This window comes from Canis lupus, chromosome 34, assembly GCF_048164855.1.
Source record: "Canis lupus baileyi chromosome 34, mCanLup2.hap1, whole genome shotgun sequence".
In the NCBI taxonomy this organism is placed as follows: Eukaryota; Metazoa; Chordata; class Mammalia; order Carnivora; family Canidae; genus Canis; species Canis lupus.
In genome coordinates this window covers 18,659,012-18,679,190 of record NC_132871.1, presented here as the reverse complement: position 1 = coordinate 18,679,190, position 20,179 = coordinate 18,659,012, and the positions used below count along the sequence as shown (strand labels likewise).

At 37.0% G+C, this 20,179-nt stretch overlaps 1 protein-coding gene and 1 long non-coding RNA gene across 3 annotated transcripts in view; one reads left to right on the top strand and one right to left on the bottom strand.

Moving 5' to 3' along the window:
* XIRP2 (xin actin binding repeat containing 2) overlaps window positions 1-20,179 on the top strand; it is a 74,575-nt gene that overhangs the window by 18,911 nt on the left and 35,485 nt on the right. Inside the window, exons 2-3 of one of the 2 annotated variants that reach the window (XM_072810938.1) lie at window positions 5,869-6,029; window positions 11,187-11,324. In XM_072810938.1, the coding sequence (XP_072667039.1) occupies window positions 5,973-6,029; window positions 11,187-11,324 (195 nt within the window). In that variant the 5' untranslated portion in view covers window positions 5,869-5,972. Of the gene's footprint in view, window positions 1-5,868; window positions 6,030-11,186; window positions 11,325-20,179 lie in introns of those variants that run through there. The other variant, XM_072810939.1, reaches the window with a different exon arrangement.
* Window positions 1,964-18,930, bottom strand: LOC140624211 (uncharacterized). The gene is made up of 3 exons (XR_012023715.1): window positions 14,965-18,930; window positions 10,012-10,202; window positions 1,964-6,097 (listed from the first exon to the last, which is right to left on the bottom strand). It is a non-coding gene; the product is annotated as an uncharacterized lncRNA (long non-coding RNA).

Sequence of the window (20,179 nt, the reverse complement as noted above, 5' to 3'; positions counted from 1 at the left end):
TTACAGCTTCTTGGTCGATTAGTATCTTCCAACTGCTGATGGCCCTCTATCTCACTTAGTACACTTTGTCTTTAATGATATTTTGCAGGAAAAGAATATAGCCATGATGACTTTTCTTCATTTTATATTTGCCTATTACATTTTTACCCAACGCTTTCTTTTTAAATTTTGTGTCTTGCTTTAGGTTTATTTCTTGGGGGTTGCATATGGTTGGATTTATTTGTTTGTCTTTCAGTGTGGAGTTTGACCTCTGTTTATTTTTATGACTGCTACATCTGATCTTATTTCTACCTTCTTGCTTAGGTATTATATGTTAAGGCCCTTTGTTTTCTTTTCAGCTGACTTTTGTTACATGGACCGTCTTCTCACACAAGTACCAACTTGGATTCATACAGACTGTAGCTCACAGAACTAAAACTCCAGTAACCAGTAACCAATTTTCTGATTCCTTTTAGTATTCAGTGTTATAAAGAAGACATCTAAGGATGTCTGAATTTTGTTTCCTCATTGCAGAAACTCTTCATATATCTAGATAATTACAGAATTTTTCTCTCTCCTTGTATTCAAGTTTTACAAGGATTTACTGCTACATCGGTGTTTCAATTTTAATTTTACTTCTAGATTATGGTAAATATTTTAAATCTATGCCTAAATTTTATTTTCAGCAATTTTTCTTCTAATATATCTTATTTGTTCTGCCTCTCCCCATCCCCACCCAGCCTCTCACTGCAATGCTATCAACTTACAGTTTGGATTTTGTGCTCTGTTCTCTGAAATCTCCTTTCACGTTACTGTTGATGTTAGTGATGTTCTCTTCCACAGCATATATTATTCTCTTTACTGCCTTCAGTGTGTATTTTAACTCTTCTATAAACATTAATACCCCTAGTTCTTTTCTCATCTCTGACAGCTTTCTTTTCCTCTGATTTTTACCTCGGCCAGGTGCCTGTTGTAAAATCAGACACAGCTGATATCAGGTTTGCAACACTAGCAAGTGGTCTGTCAATGAAATGCAGAGGTCAAAATACCTTTTACTTTAATTACTTCCACGTAATCCATATTGGATAGGCAAAAGAGAAAAAAATTCACAAAAATTTAAGTAGTATTTATGTAAGACAGTTTTGAAGCACTGGTGTTTAATATCTACCTTTCATCCAGTTACATCCATTATAATATTATTAGATGGTCATCCTGTCTATAAAACTTTATCTTCTGCTACAGTTCCTAGATTTTGAAAGTAAGAAATATTTACATTTAGAAAATGTGTTGAGATGGAATCTTGCTTTATAAATAAGATCATTACAGAGCATTTGACTTTGTGAACTGTGCCACACTGGGTATTTTTCTGAATAGACATTTTTCTAACTCTAACTGTATTTTTGAGCAACCCACTGATCCCAGCACTATGGTATCAAACCAGTGACCTTTACTTCCAAATTCTTACTCTATGAAGACCTTAGGATCATATATATAATTTATTACTTCAGATTTCTAGACAATTATTTGTTTAATAGGAAATGAAGATAGATTTGTTATTTGTCAATGTTGTAAGAACATATCCTTTTATAAACCACTGAATTCCAAATTTAAAATTTCTTGAACAGCTAGTTAGAAGAATGGCTCATAATGAATTCTTTTGAAATGTCTGTTAATATTAATCTGTGCATATTTCTAAGAATTCTTTCCTTGATAATAGAAGTTGTGAAATTAGAAAATCCCAGAGTGCATTAATTACATTGACTATTCCTCATTGTTTTCTATATCTGACTTCTTAGAGCTATTATTTTACTCCACAGAAACACAGAAGGGTGACTATTCATGCAATCCTTCTGTGACTGACTACAGGCATGTGAATAATTGGTCAGGAAAAGAAGAGCATTCTATCATATATTGTACTACTTTGCTTTTTAAAAATTCCTTAAACATGGACTCTCCATAAAAAGTAAAATTCAGGAAGGCATAATGAGTTTTATAACTGGGCAAATTTTATTGATTGATTTAGTTACTTTTCAAAAACTACAGAAAAAAAGATATTTTGAACTCAAGAGGGTAGATCTGTAGTCACACAATCTCTCATGATTTAAGAAAATAGAAATATATACATCATATATATATACATGCAAACATAAGTATATAGAAGTAGACATAATTTAGAGCTATCTGTGGTATATTACAAAAAATAATAATATAAATCTTTTCCCTAAGAACTTCAGAATTCTTCTTTTATTTTTTTAAATCTTTTTTTTTAATTTTTATTTATTTATGATAGTCACATAGAGAGAGAGAGAGGCAGAGACATAGGCAGAGGGAGAAGCAGGCTCCATGCACTGGGAACCCGACGTGGGATTCGATCCCGGGTCTCCAGGATCGCACCCTGGGCCAAAGGCAGGCGCCAAACCGCTACGCCACCCAGGGATCCCCAGAATTCTTCTTTTAAAAGATATTCTTACCCTTAATATGTAATCATTTTCATAATAACAGACTATATTTTTTAGTGTTTTATTTTCTTTCAAAATGCTTCCTTACATGTTCTTTCTGGTTTATAGGATTTCTTCTGTTAAGCAAAGAATGAATATTTTGGGTGGATTAGTAATTATTTTCTCATCAGAAAACAAAAGAAAACATTTTATATTTAGGGTACAATGGAGTCTATGTCCAGCTATGCCATTAACTTTAGAGATTTGGGAGTATTCACTGAACTTCTTTGGATTTTAATTTACTTACTTACACAATGACTTGTCCCTAAACCCCAGAGACAAATCAGTTCTAGTACAAAATCTTGCAATAGTATTTATAATGTTTTCTAACAGAAATGATAATTGGAAAAGTTCATTTTTCCTTTTTTCACAGACCACTTTAGACTTATGGCATGTTCTTTCACAGTCTGATTTCCATACTTACAGGTATGCAAAATTTTCCCTATTTTTCCATAGGTATTTTGTGACAAGAGCATCTTTACTTGTTCTTCTATGTCACCTAAACTCATTTCCCACTATTCTCCAACCTCAGTATCAGTCAAGCCTTCTGAAATAGCACAGAACCAGGTCAGGGGACCAATGTCCCTGTCTCCTTCTCCACCTATCCCTAAGAAAGGGGCTTTCTAGAACTTCCTTCCTTCCTGGGTGGCACAGTTGGTTGAGCATCTGACTCTTGGTTTTGACTCAGGTCATGATCTCAGGGTCATGAAATCAGGTCCGAAGTAAAACTCCACACTCAGCATGGAGTCTGCTCGAGATTCTCTCTCTTCCTCTGCCTCTCCCCATTCTCTCTCTTAAATAAATAAATCTTAAGGAAGGGGGAGGCTGTCTTATCAACCTTAAAAAGTTATATCAGGTGTCATCAGCATCAAGGTAGGAGCAGATAGATACATCACCTTATAGTACACTGGGCAAGAAACATCACCTTGTTTATCAGGTGAAGCAATGGATTGACATTGGTTTAGAAGGCTAGGAAACCAATATGGACGCATCTTGTTAACTCAAGGTAAGTTTTCTACTTTATGACTACCTGTGTAGGCAAAGTTATTAATGGGAAGGAGAGAGAAATTAAAATATAATGTCTTTTCTTTGTCCAAAATGAAAGCCCACAAGGTGATAGAATCCAAATCTCTTAATAATCCAAACATTGATTTCCTGACCATTAGTCTTGGGCAATTCCCAGTAGGATGAAAAATGATAAAAATTAAATATTTTAAAAATAAATACCACTGCAATTTTAGCAAAAATAAACTGCTGACTTTCTGTTAAGATAAATAAGAAAATGACGTCTTTTCATGAATAATATACAAAATGAAATTTATATTTTAATGTGGAGAAACTTTAGAGAATCATGTCCAATAAAATCTATGTAGTGATCACTCACAAAAAAGTAATAGTACAATTGAATAGAAACTGAATCCATCTGTATAGATAGATAGCCCACAGGGTAAAGCAGAGATATATTTTCTTTATCATGTGAAAGACTTGCAGTGGTATGTGAGAATGTCTTTTATCAAAATCAACTGGAGGAATGTACTTTTGTATGGATATGAGGTTTTGAATGACAGGTGAATTTCAAAAGTAACTGACACTTGTTATGAACAAGTCAATGTTGTACAATCATAGCATGTATATATCACAACTTTGTATTCCTGTATATTTTGTGGGGTTTTTTGAGAGCATGTTAAGTAAGAAAAATAAATACAATTTTAATCAAAATATGTGAAAATGTTTATTTGAATAAGAAGTTCCTATGGAAAACCACATACACAGGGAGCCAAAAAATGATTTTTAATTTTTTTCTGGGTCACAAAAGTTGTTCTTATCTGCTATTTTATATATAAAGCTTAAAAGAAACTAAAAATCAGGGTACCTGGGTGGCTCACTGGTTGAGCATCTGCCTTTGGCTCAGGTCATGATCCTGGGGTCCCATAGGGAGCCTGCTTCTCCTTCTGCCTATGTCTCCCCCTCTCTGTGTGTGTCTCTCATAAATAAATAAGTAAAATATTTAATAAGAAAACTAAAAATAGAAAATGATGGTTCAATGTGGGAGCTGGGGGAGGAGGTAGGAAAAAGAGGAAAGGGAAGGAAACAGCTTGGTTATCTGTCACTTGAGATTGTTAGGGCCTTGTTTTACAGTGGTTAAATCAAGCCAATCCAAATAACAAATACATGGAAGAGCCCTATTCTATGAGTCCCAGAAACTACGAGTCCTAAAGTGAAAGGCAGAGGGTGTATGAATGAGCTATGAATATACATGTATGCATGTATGTATCTCTATGTAGATATGTACCATACACTGATTGGTCCCAGAAAGAGCCCTTGCAATGATTTCGGAATTAGAGTTCTTTAAGAGTGAATAGTAAACCATCAGGCAAAGTGATAGTAGCAAAGAATATTAGATCAAATAAGAAATCTGGTTTTGAGACCAGCTCTGGTCTAAAGAGAACTAAACCATGGAGAACCCTTGTTTTCCTTTCACATAAGGGAACATTTAGGCATGTTTCCATATGCCTAAAAGGAGCTGGCTAGATTAGGGTAGACTATATGATCTTTAAGACCTTTCTGTTTCTAACAACTGTTATCCTGTGATCATTCAGTCAGTCTTTCACTCTGTTTCCAAGCATGTAATTCCTATTACCCTGTATTTTTGTCAGGTAGATGGCTTAAATGGGAAAATATCAGGCCATCTGAAATGGGTGACTGACAAAGCTTTTTCTAACGCTACTATTATTTCTTTCTCATGTAACACATGTCTCTGTGAATAAAGAAATAAAGCCACAGTCTATAATTCTCATGGCAATCATTTATTTTAGCTACACCTATCTCCTTGAGTGTTAAGAGGTGGAGAGAGAACCAAAGAGCAATTTTTAGACTTGCTTACGATTTAGTCCACCTATCAAATCTGTCTCTAATTAATTGTGTGATCATGGGAAAGTTTTCTAACCACTGTGACTCTCTAAGGTCTTATCTATAAATTTCAGAAAAGAATAGCACCTACCTCATGAGGTTGTTAGAAAAGTAAATGAGTTAGTGCTCTCACAGCATTTAACCTAAAGTCAACACCCGGTGCCTCAGGAAAGTTCATTATTAACATCATGGAGCTCTTAATAACTATTTTTCATCAAAAAAATCATAGGAGTAGGAGTGGAGACGGTATTTTTGCCTGGCATTCACATGAGCATATGCTCCTATATAGGCATTTTGTAGCTTTGCTTGAAAGCTTGAAGAAAAGAGAGTGACTGTGGGACATTGAAAACCCAGTACTGTGAAATGTTGCAGTCTGTTTTATGAGAGCAGATATTTAAAATGCCTTTACTGTTCATAAGCTGATGCTATTTTCTTTTCAAAGCCTGAAACACATATCTGAGCATGCTACGTTTGTTTTCAGTGACTGTTGGCCCTAATAAGCCTGCGAGCGGATTTGCAGAGGACAGTGCAGCACAGAGCGAGGCCGTGCCAGACCTCCAGGAAGCGGTGTCCTTGAAGGAGCGGATGGCGAGGTACCAGGCAGCTGTTTCCAGGGGTGACTGCCGCAGCTTCTCCGCCAATGTAAGCTGCTCCTGGTGGTTCTGGGCTTTCGGTCTGCCCTTCACACACCCTCCTTCCATTGCAATACACTGGGCAGGGGGATAAAGTACAGAAAGCACAGACATAGCATGAATCAAAGAGGATGTGAGTTGAAGCTTCAGCACTGCAACTTATTCTCTGTGTGATCTTGGGCTACTATCTGAACCCCTCTCTGAGCTTCAGTTTGCTTAACTGAAAAATGGGAATAGCCATCTACCACAGAGGGTCTTAGGGGGAAGTCAAAGAGACAATTTACGTGGAAGCCATAAGGCAGGGTATAAATGTGTTATTATTGCCATCATTATCATTTAACCTATAGCTATTCTCTTCAGGAAGGTTGGGAATTAATTTCAGATTTTAATAACGTGGGTCTGCATGCCGCCCTCTTTGGTCTCATGTATAGTTCATTTAAATTCACTGGCAGTATAATTTTTTTTTTTTTTTTTTTTTTTTTTTTGCTTTTCTCATTTCTCTGTATGCACTAAATCCATTAGGAGTAGCTTAATCAACATAGAAATGAGGGAGATTAGCAATGTAGGCACTCTGCTAAACCAATTATGATTATAGGAAACAGCAGGATTCAGTAGGACCACCAATTTTTAGAGCCAAAGCATAATAAAGTCATATTCAAAAGAATTTGTTGGGTTCCATCATCTGTGGCCTTCAATCCACAGGGTTTGATGAGTCATTTTATTAGTAGCAGCTTTATAGCTTAATGGAATATAAGGATACTCTTTTATAATTATAATCTCCAAATTAGCAAAGTTGTTCATTTAACCAAAAGAGAAAGAGAGGGAAAGAATAGTCAAGAAGGGTGGTGTTCTAAAATAGCTACTCTTAACATTCTTCTTTACAAATTATTTAGAGACAAGGCTGACTGTGCCAAACTCATTAACAATATTGTAATTCCAAATGACATTTAAGTTTTTACATAGTCATTAAAATCCATTTTAGATGCAGCGTGGATTTTGAATGAATGTACAGAAATCACAGAAGTAGCTAGCTCTCTTCCAAAACAAATAGTATCACTTCAGCGCCTCCTGCCAGTCTTCTTAGATAGCACCCCCTGCTGGATCATTAAGGAACTTTACTACAAAGTAGTGTTTTAAATTGGAGAAAAGATTCTTGGGGAAACAAACAGATTTTGAAAGTACAGAGCAAGAGATGGGTTATTTAGTAAACAGTTTTTTAAATCTAGGAACACTTTGACTTTTTCAGGCAGTAGGAGAATACACCATAAGACAATTTTTTTTTTTTTAAGATTTCATTGATTTGTTCATGAAAGACATACAGAAAGAGAGGCAGAGACACAGGCAGAGAGAGAAGCAGGCTCCTTGTAAGGAGCCCAATGTGGGACTCGATCCCTGGACCCCAAGATCATGACCTGAGCCAAAGGCAGACACTTAACCGCTGAGCCACCCAGGTATCCCCATATGACAAAATTTTATTTATAATGTGCTAAAAAGAAAATATTTAAATTGGGCCCTAAGAAAACTAAATTATCCCCACTATTTAATACAAAAACAAAATGTTAACACTATTATGAAGATAACCTACATATAAAGAATTTAGTAATCTTTCTCTTCTCCTGCCCATTTGCAGGCAAAACAAACTGAGGGGAAGTGACTTACAGAAGATCATGCATTACTGACAAAGCCAGGCTAAATTCCTGGTCTCTGGACTCCTGTCCTCTTTTTTACTGAATTCAGCTGCCTCCTCTCTCATACAAGAAAGCATCTGTGGCCCAACAAATGCCTTATTATTTGGTTTAGCCCTAAGTTAATATTGTGTGGGAGGGGAAGAAGAGCACATATATTATCTCCAAGAAATCCTGGTTAATGTCTAAAGAAAAGCAAAATAACTGCCTTGCTGCCTTATCTGGTCAGATGCATCAAATGTCTATTCAATTATGAAATCATGGAAACTGCCTTTGACGACATTTCTATTTACACAAATAACCCCAGTATTTTACATGTAAAATCTGGAGGTCTCTGATTTGGCCCCAAATTGAATCCATTATATTTCAGTCACATTGAGATCAGTTTTTCCTGGTCCTAGCCTCAGCCGGATGGCATTTGGTTGAACCTAAATAAAAGTCATGCCCATGGAAAGGCAGTGGTCTGCAGGAGCGTCCTAGAAAAGGAGGAGGTAACATTTGTTAAGCAGTAAATTAAGATGCCAGATTGTGCTGGCAATTTTATTTCCTTTATCTTTTTTAACACAAGGAATATGCGGAAAATATAGTGTTATTCTCAGTTTAATAAGAAATGAAACTTGAACTCTAGTTCAAGGTTTTAAGTGTTAGAACTGGGGATTAGAATCACTGTTTGGAAAAAAAAAAAAAAAAAAAGAATCACTGTTTGGTCAACTCCTCAAATTATGTTATTTCTCCTATGCCCAAGGACCCAAGGACAGTTCTTTATAATGAAAGTAGATAACTGTGTAATATAATTATCTTATTATCAAAATAATTTAATATTAAGTTGGTCCTGTGTTAAGTATTTAAATTAACTTGTTAATAAAATGACTTGGGCAGTCCGGGTGGCTGAGCGGTTTAGCACCGCCTTCGGCCCAGGGCGTGATCCTGGAGACCCTGGATCGAGTCCCACTTCACGCTCCCTGCATGGAGCCTGCTTCTCCCTCTGCCTGTGTCTCTGCCTCTCCCTCTCTCTATGTGTCTCTCATGAATAAATAAATAAAATCTTTAAAAAATATAAAAATAAAAATGAAATGACTTAATTATTATGGGCATACCATTAGATTCCAAATCTTATTTCTGAGTCCAAGAATAAGAAACATTAAATAAAGATAAATATAAAAACGCTTAACACAAAGCAACCCATTATATGGTCATTTACAATAACATGGGTTAGTTGAAATGTATAGCACATGGGGCAAAACAAGGCAAAGTCACAGACGAGCCCTCCATCTGAGCAAGGAAACATCACTCCAGCTCATGACCACAGGCTGCTCCTTGAGCAAGTCCTGCCATCCCACATATGTAAATCTCCATTTACAAGCTGCGCTGAATAAAGACACTCTATCACCACCATGAAACTACAGCTCAGAGGACTTCCTCACTTCGGTGGGTGTGCAGCCATAAAGCCATAAGGGTGTAATAGCAGCAGTACTGGTAAAAATAATTAACTATATGCATTTTTGTATGTGCCATATGGTCTGATTCCAAAGCACAATGCTAAAGGGAAGGACTGGGTATATTTGGTTTTTTAGTTCACTTGGTAGATGAGAGGCAACATATTTGGTCTAGGAACTGATATTTTTGTGAAAATGCACTTACTAGGAAAGTATTTAGTCATTGGCATAATTACTGAGGCTTGCTAGATTAATTTGCACGTGATTTGGACATTGTTTATAGTTGTTACAAAGAGTAGGCTTCTTAATAATTGCCTTAATTTCCATAATTTAGTACTCACATATTATCTACATATGATCAATCGAGGAACACCATTTATGTACATTAAATGTTAGGGGAGGGTACAAGAAATCTTGTGGCCTTAATTCACCCTTTCCCTTCTTTATCCTAAATTTCAAAATAGATGCCACACTTTCTCATGACTTTAACACGTATCAAATGGCAGTAACTGACCAGGATTTCCTTTTGAAATTTGTTGCAAGATTTGATAGTATATATATCTAAACCATATAAGTGTACATTCTCATCCCTTCTTCTCATGAAGCAAATATTCATACTTTTAAATATCGGACAGTGCATGGAATTGTGGAAAGGTTATGAATTTGGAAAAGCAGCCACTTGAGTTTGCTAGTACTTCAGATAATCTGGAGTATTAATTCATTCTCCAGTATTTTAGAATATGGGAAACCCCAAGATCATAGTTGTATTTTTAGGATCTGTTTGAGAAACTATATGCTGGGTAATGATTTCATGATCCCAGGAGTTTCCTATCCATGATAGGGGAACTTCGGCTCACGGTCATCCAGTTACCTTCAGGTCTCAAGGCTTCAGGGTTATGTCAGGACTGGGCCAGACCTCAGGAGACCTCCTGCGATTTGAAGGGTTGCTGAATCTCTTCCCAGTTTTAAGCGGTCCTAGAAGCTTCCTGGAGGAGGGCTGGTTGGCATGAGGCCTGTTTGCTTGAGAGTTGTCATCCCATCTGGGCTTGAGTGCCTGCTGGGCTGGGGAGAGTGTTGAATCATCAAAACCAAAGTCCTTATGTTACTGCACTTCCCACAGGGGCATAAGATCTGACCAGGCTCCTCGGGCTTTTCAAGTTGCTCCAAATGAAGCCTATTGAATCAGGCTTTCTGTTCTCCAAAATGCCAACAATAGCCTAGAATGCTTCTAACCTTAAACCTTCTAATCTAAGTCCTGGGGTTTGCCAACCCTGGAGTAGTTGTTGCTTTGCTTGTCCTTTCATACTAGTGATTAAGGCAGAAGCAATCAGGAAGACAGATCCTGGTTCAAATTCCAGCTCCTACTCACACCCCAGCAATGAGAACTTAATAACTTGCCTTACTTGCCCAAACCTCAATTTCCTCATTTTAAAATGAGAATAAATGTCCATATCTCACAGAATATGGAGAAACGTCAAATGACAAGATATATGTAAACACATAGAAATCACTCAGCTCTAGTATTAAGTAGTTGTTACTATTACTGATACTGACATTTTCATATAAGAGGGGCTTATTTTATTCATCTTTAGTGATTCAAGTACATTTTGAAATGAGTTAAATGTTTTTAATATTCTTTCTTAATAATGTGTTGCTTATGTAGACATTTGGAATTTTAATGACAACCTTACTGTGGGTTAAAATTGAGTCCATTATTCTAATTTCTACTAGTCTGTGTGTATTATTAGTGAAATAGATTCTACAGGTCTAATCTCTAAATATCAAAACCTATCTGAGATAAGAAGAATTAACTCAATATTTTGAAGCTCCTCCTGACTTTATATCAAAGACTGATAAATGAGAAAACAACATGGAGAGATTATTTTTTATTAAGGTTTTCTGTAAGGGCCTACTGAAATAATTGCATATGTTCATATTTTTAATATACCACCCATCAATAATTGTCAACTGTAAAGCATAATAGCTTGTAAATCCCATCTTGAGCAGATATAAAGCTGAATTTTCCTTTTCCTTAAATTGTCTTAGATAATGGAGGAATCCAGAATGTGCACAGTGCCTGGTGGTTTGGCCAGAGTGAAGAAACAATTTGAAAAGGACAAAATTGCTTCTTCTTGTAATACCTTGTCTCAGTACCAATACCAGCACGAGAAAAGATCTGAACAGGTAATGCTACTGCAGGTAATGGATAAATCACGTGTGGTGTAAGTGTTCTCATTTCAGTGCCAATTCAGAAAGCCCCCTATTTGGTGGTACATTTATTTTCATTACTCATTAACAAATATTGTTATTTTAAGATGCTTTAGAAAATCATCTTTAAAGCATACCAATGTATTGATTAACTTATTACTTGGAGCATTTTGTCATATTTCTAGGGAACCATGCTGGAATATCTTTCTTCTCAGCTTCTAATGTTTCAAGCATAAATGAAAATTAAATAGCCTCGGTTAGACAACAGGTAAATAGAAATGTTGAGAGCCACATTTATATTGAGCCTCTGCTTCTAGGTTATAATTCATGATAACCTCTGTGCTGGTTGTTTGTATAGATTAACTGTGAAGCATTATTTACCTGATCATTGTGGTGAGTTTTCTGTTTTCTTTAAAATCATCAAAAATTGAGTAGTAGAACCCAGATGTTGCATAAAATTGCATAATGCAACTTCTGTGTTTTATCTTATATAAAAGATTTCCCCCCCATTTCATTCCTCCATTATCATATATCACCAAATATTGTCATGGGTTATAATGATTTTTGAATGTGAGAATCTCAGTAATAAAACCCATTAGACTGAGCTCGGCACTCTGAAAAATAGTAATTGCACTGTACACAGCTGTATTTAGGTCCATGTTTTCCATGAGGAAAAAGAATTTCCATGAGGAAGAGAGTAAGTGGGGTACTTTTACAATTTGGTTGTGGAAGATAAAAGGTGGTTTTTTGTTTGGTCAGTTTTTAAAAAGAATCCCTAGGATATTTGGAGTTACCTAATTTTAAAAAATTAAGGCAATTGTGTGTGCATAATATGGATAGGGGACAAATGGGGAAAGTATATCAGAATGATTAAAAATCTGATATGTGAAATAGTATTTGTTTTCCATTTCTGGCTTTGTCTGAAAAGTAAAAATTGTGCAATATAAATAGCTCAATGAATTTATGGTAAGATCTGTTCTAACTTTGCCTGAAGGAAACAAAATGTAAATAAGTAATTAAGATTGGATATACTTGTGGTTTAATATATAGCTGTTGCAACATAAGAGTCTTTAAATGAGTCAATTGTGTGTTTACTTGAAATTAGTCAACAATACAAAATGTAGTTAGTTATCATTAATAAGTAGCAAATTCCACACAGACAGGTGTGTATGAACACATGGCTTATGTTTCAGAAAAACATTGTAATAGAGTGTAAGGGCTATGGGGCTTTGGGACTTGTAGATCTAAGATAGAGGGCGCCTCTGCCGCTTACCAGTTGAGTGACACAGACACGGGGTCACCTTCAGGGCACATGGCCCTGGGTAGTCACTCAGGGCCCCATTCTGAAAGGGCACGGTACTTGGCTTGTGCTTTGCTGTCATCATCTTGAAATTTAAAAATATATATATTTTATTTATTCATTCATGAAAGACAGAGAGAGAGAGGCAAAGACAGGCAGAGGGAGAAGCAGGCCCCATGCAGGAAGCCCGATGTGGGACTTGATCCCGGGACCCCAGGATCATACCCTGAGCCAAAGACAGATGTTCAACCGCTGAGCCATCCGGGCATCCCTCATCTTGAAATTTTTAATAATTTTGCAACAAGAGGCCTGGGTCTAGCATTCTCATTTTGCACTAGGTCTGGCAAATTATGTAGTCAGTGCCACACAGACCGAATTCAATACCCCTCAACCCTCCATTTCTGATTAAGATGGGGCAACTGATGAGGGATTTGCCCATCTCATGAGGTTAATAATGAGGGGTCTAATATGACAAAGAGCAGTTTCCATGAAGGCAGTTCATTATCCATGAAACTTGAAGTCAGTTTAGGACTCCTTAATATTGCATGAGATGGAAAGCCCAACCAAAAGTGGCTTAAGCCAAAAGGAACATTATAGATTCACAAAAAATGCAGTCTTGTGGAAGGGAAATTTGGTGTCAGCTCCAGTGGTGTACTAGAGCATCTGGCTTGTACCAACTCTCTGATTATTAAATTTTTAGGAATATTGTAAACCAGATAATGTCATGTTAATAGCTTAAAGTCGACCATATCGAGAATATTTATACTAGAGAAATTGGCAGATTCTTTCTTTCTCTCTTTCTTCCTTCCTTTCCTTCTTTTTTTCTCTTTTTTTTTTCTTTGAGAATCCATTGTTAAGTATGTATTTCCTTACTGTTAATGTAAGGACTCAACTTATGGCCATAGCATAATAGCTAAGAGCACAGAAACTGGAGCCAGATCACTTATGTCCAAATCCCCACTCCTTCATCTATTAGTTGTGTGACATTAGGCAAGTTCCTTAACCTATTTGTGCCCCAGTTTCCTCAATTATAAAGTCAATATTATAATAGTACCCACCTCATAAGGTTAAGAGGATTAAATGAATTATATTTGTAAAGTGCTTGAGACTGTGCTTGGCGCATTGTAAGCACTACACAGTGTGGTGTTTAAAAAATAATAATAATAAAAAAATAAAAAAAATACAACAAGTATTACCTTGAACATATTTCTTTCTTTTTTTTTACCTCACTTCCTCTGGGCTGGTCCCATTCTCACCCAGGTTTCCCCCAGCTCATAGTAAAAAAGATGCAGAGAAAAAGTGAGATCCTTTTCCCAGAAGTTTCGGGAACAAACCTTACTGCATCTAATTGGCTGTAAATGGAACACTGATGTTCTTCCTAGAACTAATTTCTCAGCTGGGAGACACTGATTGGGTGAAGCCTCTGTACCTGTTGACCTAAGTGGAAGTTCTCAGCATTCAGTTTTCAACGGAGAATAAATGAATACTGGGTAAAAGTAAAACCAAACAGCAGCAACATATGAATGTTATACACACACACACACACGCACTTGCTATAAGCTCCTTCCAAATATAATCTATTATTATAAGCTGTAGTCCCTACTCTGGAACATGAAATATTAATGCATGTGAGTGTAATAAATAAAACCATGCACTAGAAGTCTGAATATCTGCAGGACTCCAGGCCTTTAGTGACCTCTCTGAACTTCAGTTTCATTATCTACCTTTAGACATGCTAATAATATCCAATAATTCCATGAGGAATGACCAAACCTAGGTCATAATGTCATGTATTATAAATAATATATAAAGGAAACATGTTAGAATAAACTAGTAAATATCTTTTACTAAACTGCATGCTGAAGTCTCGGGGAAGATGAAAGAAAAAAAGTCATCCATACCTTAGAAAATGAAATAACTAATTTATAATCCTTATTAGAAATTTGAGATACATGTCAAATCTGGTTATAAAGGGGAAAACAGAAAAAATCACATCTTAGATACTCACTTAAAATCTTCAAGCTATTTTTTTTAATTTTTATTTATTTATGATAGTCACACAGAGAGAGAGAGAGAGAGAGAGAGGCAGAGACATAGGCAGAAGGAGAAGCAGGCTCCATGCACCGGGAGCCCGACGTGGGATTTGATCCCGGGTCTCCAGGATCGCGCCCTGGGCCAAAGGCAGGCGCCAAACCGCTGCGCCACCCAGGGATCCCAAAATCTTCAAGCTATTAAATGCATTCTAAAAATTGCTTTTCCTATCAGCAGGGATTGAGGACATTTACAGGTAGAGGCAGAAAGTTAATTTTGTCTTACCTAAGCTGTTGTCCACCCAGATGGTGTTTTCAGTCTTTGCTTGTTCAAAGTACTTGAGACTTATTTCTCTGCTAAGTCTGCCCCTGGCCAGAAAAAACCTTATTTTGTTAACATATAAAAATTAATATTAATTTGAAAATCAAGTTTAATTAGAGTTAAAAGAAAGAACATTTGTTTTGGATTTCTGACAATATTTAATGTCACAATTAGTAATAATCTTGTAAGGTGTAATAATTAAGTTCAATCTGCCTGTTTCTTTTCTAATATACTGAAGTCAGATGTTTCAGGATAATTAGCTATCTGGTAATCATTTGTCTGGAAGATCAGCTACAGGGCTAGACAAGTTTTGAAAATTAAGCTATCTCTCAGGTTAAAGATCCCTTCTGTCTGCTGATTGATCCGACTATTTTATCAGACTATCTTTTATTCAAAAAGGTTCTAAAATAGAAAAAAAAGGAGATATAATATATAGGAACTCTCATTTATGCCAGACACTTAAATTCTGAGATAATGTCTTATTTATATATTCTAGACTTGTCATGCTTCCTGGTTCTGCCTGTTAGCATCACTGCTAGCCTGTGGAGCATCCTTATGTAAATTAGAAAAAGGAGCCACTCTGGACCATCAGAGCCCTTGTGTGAGGGAGGCACAGGGCAAGGGTTCAGCTTCTTAAAAGAATGTGTTGGGGAAACTTTATTTAATCTATTCCCGCATTCTTAAAAGGGTGCCTTGAAGTACATGCAGAAGGTATTAAAATAAATGTGTTATTGATGGGAAACTGCCATCATCTCTTTTCTGAGTTCATTTTCACTTGCCTATTCTACGGTTTCTGTTTTTTCAAGACTTTCTTTTTCTTCTTTCTTCTTGTAACACCTTTATTGAGATATAATTTGCATACCATAAATATCGCCCATCTTAAGTGGACAATTCCATGGCTGTGTAGTAGATTTACAAAGTCGTGCAGTGTCACTGCAATCTAATTTTACAGCATTCCCCTTCACTCCCAAAATAAGGCTTGGACCCATTAGCAGTCTAAGACATTTCTTTCTGTGCCATATTTTCACACTCAGGGCTTGACTTTCATCTTCTCATATGAATATCTTTGCTTTCTTTCCCCCATGCTTATGCAGTACTGAGAAGCTCTTTACTTATTAATTTTGAAGTCCTGGAAGCCTATACTTTTCTGGGGTTGCTTGGTTTGGTTTGGGTTTTTTCTTTTTGTTGTTTTTGTTTTTGTTTTCTAAGTGGCTTAAGTAGGAAAAGAGTAGATGGAGCTCCAAAAAGTTTGGAAGTAATCAGTGCAATACAGTGCTTAGGTAATTGCTTTTATGTGAAAATGGCTGCGCTGAATCCATGTCAAGAGCCTGATGCATTCCTGACCTTCGCTCCCTGCAGCCACCTCTCACGTGGACCAAGGGGAAGCTGCAAGACAGTATGTATCCTTCTGCATATATCTGCTGTTTCAAAAATCCTAATGTAAACATTAGCACTGGGTAAAATTATGTGGATCTGAAACAATCCCTAGACAATTTTTGGTTGATAGAAAACATTTTTGACAGCTTGTGACAGATATAATCTGACATCTGTGTGTTTCAGACTCTTTAAAGGTGACCCATAATTATTTTCTAGCAGACTAAACCTATTTTTTTTATCAGTGAAATGTCCACAAGTGCAAAGCATTTCTCATGTAAGTGCTTTAAACCTACCTTTAGCTTTCTGCCGTGTATATAATTTTTCAAGGGCATAGATTTCTTTGGCAGCCCCAACTGAACCTAGATCTCTATTAACGCATAAGGCTGTGATCAAAAGTGTGTCTCATTTTGTCTTTTAATCTGAATACTACTTTTAAATGACTCTTACACCTTAAAGTAACCTCACTCAAACAGGAAGTGATGGTTAGGCCTGCTGGCTCCGAAGGCAGGCCCCCCCCCCCCAATTATAATACTCTTGAGTTAACCACCTCATCTCTGTAAAATGAGGATGAAGTAACAGATCTGTTTTAAGAATAAAATAAGAGGGTCTATGTAAAATTCTTACTAAAATGCCTGGCATATACAGAAGTGTTCAGTAAACACCAGCTATTATCATCAGCAGTATTGCCACTAAAGCTAAGAGAGCATAATCAAGTGGTAATTATTCTCAAAGGAGAATATGATTCATAAACATTTTATGTATATGTAAAAAGACAAAGAAGGATAACACTGTTCTATGCCTCACACCTCACACACCTCAACTTTATTTTTTTTCCCCAATTCTTTGGCCCTTGGAGACAGAATCATTTCCTAGGAGCTCATTAAGTAATTAAAGATTAGTTTAAATTAGCATCTGTTGTTCTGGAGCAGTCAGTAACTTTGGCGCATATTTAAAACATTATAATAGCAGGTCTCCTTTTGAAGAAAAAATGCTTAACTACGACTCTAGAAAATGACAAGACGAGGGGGACCTCTGGGAAAGCCAAAGAGAGGAATATGTATAGAAGGTCCTTTGCGCAGGTACGCTGCAGCCCTGGGATGCCGTTATGAATAAAAGCCTGTTTTTCAAGTGGGAGCAAATGAGTAACATAGCATTTGCTTTTGAAGACTGCTTTATTCACAGTATTGTGACACGATGTACTGAGAGGAAAATATAATTAATATATGAATTGAATCCGGCAAGAGAGAAAAAAGGCCTACGCTGCTTGAATAAATGAGGAAAAGAGAAAGAGTTGAGGCCGTGTTGATTTTTTCCATCTCTACAAGTGCTGTGGCTTCTCGGCTTATTTTAGCTGATGTGTGGAAAGGAGAGAAAAACATGTGTAAGGTGTAGAACCTTCCTTGTGACATTTTCTGGTTTGTGCTTCAACGCAATGAAGTTAAAATACATTCTTCCAATTGTCTGAATAATATATATCAAGTGTTTTGTCAACATACAATGCTAATATGCACAAATACTAAGAAATAAGGGCCCCTCTTTGCCAGAGAACCATTTCTTTTCCTGACACCAGCCAGGGAATCATCCTGACCATATTCCAGATAGGCCAGTGAATGGGCATACGTTTCCCACTGACCAAACCATTTAAACTACCTTCTACAACTCTGTCTCAGTGCCTATTGCTGAGTGAACTTTGGCAATGAGAAAAACACAATAAGATTAATTTTTGAATGCTGACTCAGAATCAGAAGACCAAGAGTTAGCTAAATAAAGCAAACAATAAAACAATGGCCTCAACCAACTGAGGTGTGTATCACACTAACAGCCAGACCTGTACAAGCTGGTTTAAGCAGAGTTCACTTCCCTGGAGTTATTATTTATTAGCCAAAACATCCCAGTTCCTGATGCCATACAGCAAACCAGCTTTGCTCTGCACTAATAACTCAGTGTCCTTTTCAATTCAGCGAGAAGTAGAAATGCAAACTTTGGTCCAGTTGTGGGTTTGTAGATGCACACTTGATAAACAGACATTTTCACTTCTGCTTTTGCATTCAAAACTATCTCTGTATGTTCATACTTGGCCGTTTCATTACTGCTTTCCACACCTGTGCCCTGGCCACCAGCTGCCTTGCCACAGGTGAGCTGCCCATCAACTGAATCTCCATCTGTGTCTCTTCTCTTCCTATCCATGTCCACCTTTCTATAGCTCTGTAGGTCTTAGGGAAGCCCGTACTTTTTTTTCTAGAGAAATCAAATCGAAAAGAATTCTATTTTGAAAAAAAAATTTAAAAATCTTAAAAAGTCCTTGCTCAAGTTGCAAGGTAAATTAACTGCAGTTAATAATACTTGCACCAACTATAATGAAAACAAAAGCAAAAACACAAATTGAACTCCATAAGAACTTGTATTTCTCAGGAAGAAAAGAAAAAATAAAAGAAAAGAAAATAAAAGAAAAGAAAGAGAAAAGAAGAAAAGAAAAGAAAGAGAAAAGAAGAAAAGAAAAGAAAGAAAAGAAAAGAAAGAAAAGAAAAAAAGAAAGAAAAGAAAGGAAAAGAAAGAAAGGCTTTTCCTTCAGGCCCCAACAAACCCTGCTTTCTTTAAGGCCCACGTTGGCCTGATTCATCTAGACGTGCACCCCACACTCCTCATGAAACCCCTACTACATGCTTCCATTCAAGGCATCCATGTTTGGGGGTACAGAAATATAATGGTCATGGGTCTTCAGTGAGTCCTCTGTCTACTGGTTTCTACATCATCTGGAACCTGAAGAGGACATCTTTTCAGTGCCCTTGACTCATCCATCCCCTCCTACCTCTTCTCTGACGAGATAAGGATTTAGAATCAACCCAGTCTCCCTGTTAGGCTGAGACATGGATTCTCTGAGGGAACTCGGGTCACCTGAGTCACTAGGTCCTCAGGTTGAACCTTCAAATGTAAGTTAGTACCCTGGACCTCCCTGGACAGCCTAGGAGGGTCCTGATTAAATTGTTCTGGCGTGTGGGCAGGGATCAGGGAATGGTTCAACTCTCTGGGTGATTCTGATGTGTAGCAATGAACATTCCAGATTAACTAAGTTAATCTGCCTCTTAGTTTCTCACCGAGGCTTCTCCTCCACCCACTTCATTCTTCTGCAGTCTGATAGCAAAGCCTTTCTGTTTTTATTGGCATTTCTCTTGATATGACTACATTTGCAACCAAAGAATAAAACAGGGACTGTGTAAACCAGACAAAGCAAGAGCTTAGGACATCATGGTGAATATAATAAATGTCAGTCAGTGATCAACTTTATTAAATAATGTAGCAAACCTGCTCCAACCATTTGGCTCTTTACATAATGAAACCAACGTGTGTTCTTTCCCTAAGACATAAGGTCTGCCCACAAAGTAAAATTAGCACTAAGGTCTGTGATCTACTGACATCAATGGCATTATTTGGGAGCCACACACTATGACTCTCAACGTCAGCTCTTCCCAAATGAAGTTGATGGTAATTGCTAACTGCCTGCTGAGGTGTGACCATAAAGTCTTAGTCATGGTCCCTTTGCAACTTCCAATTTCACCTTCTTTCCACAGATACTCTTGGTATATGAGCACATGAGGGATTCACTCCTCCCTCCCCTGCTGCAGCACTGTGAGAATCTGCAGTGCATCATTATCAAGGGAAACTCATTCTAACCTCACACTCTGAAGACGTTGGCAAGATGTTTGCCTTGGTCCTTTGTGGAAACTGTCTTCTTGGTGAGGTGTGCAGTCCATCCAGTGTGTGCATTAAGCCTGGGTTCCTTTACTCTGTTCTTAATAACTAA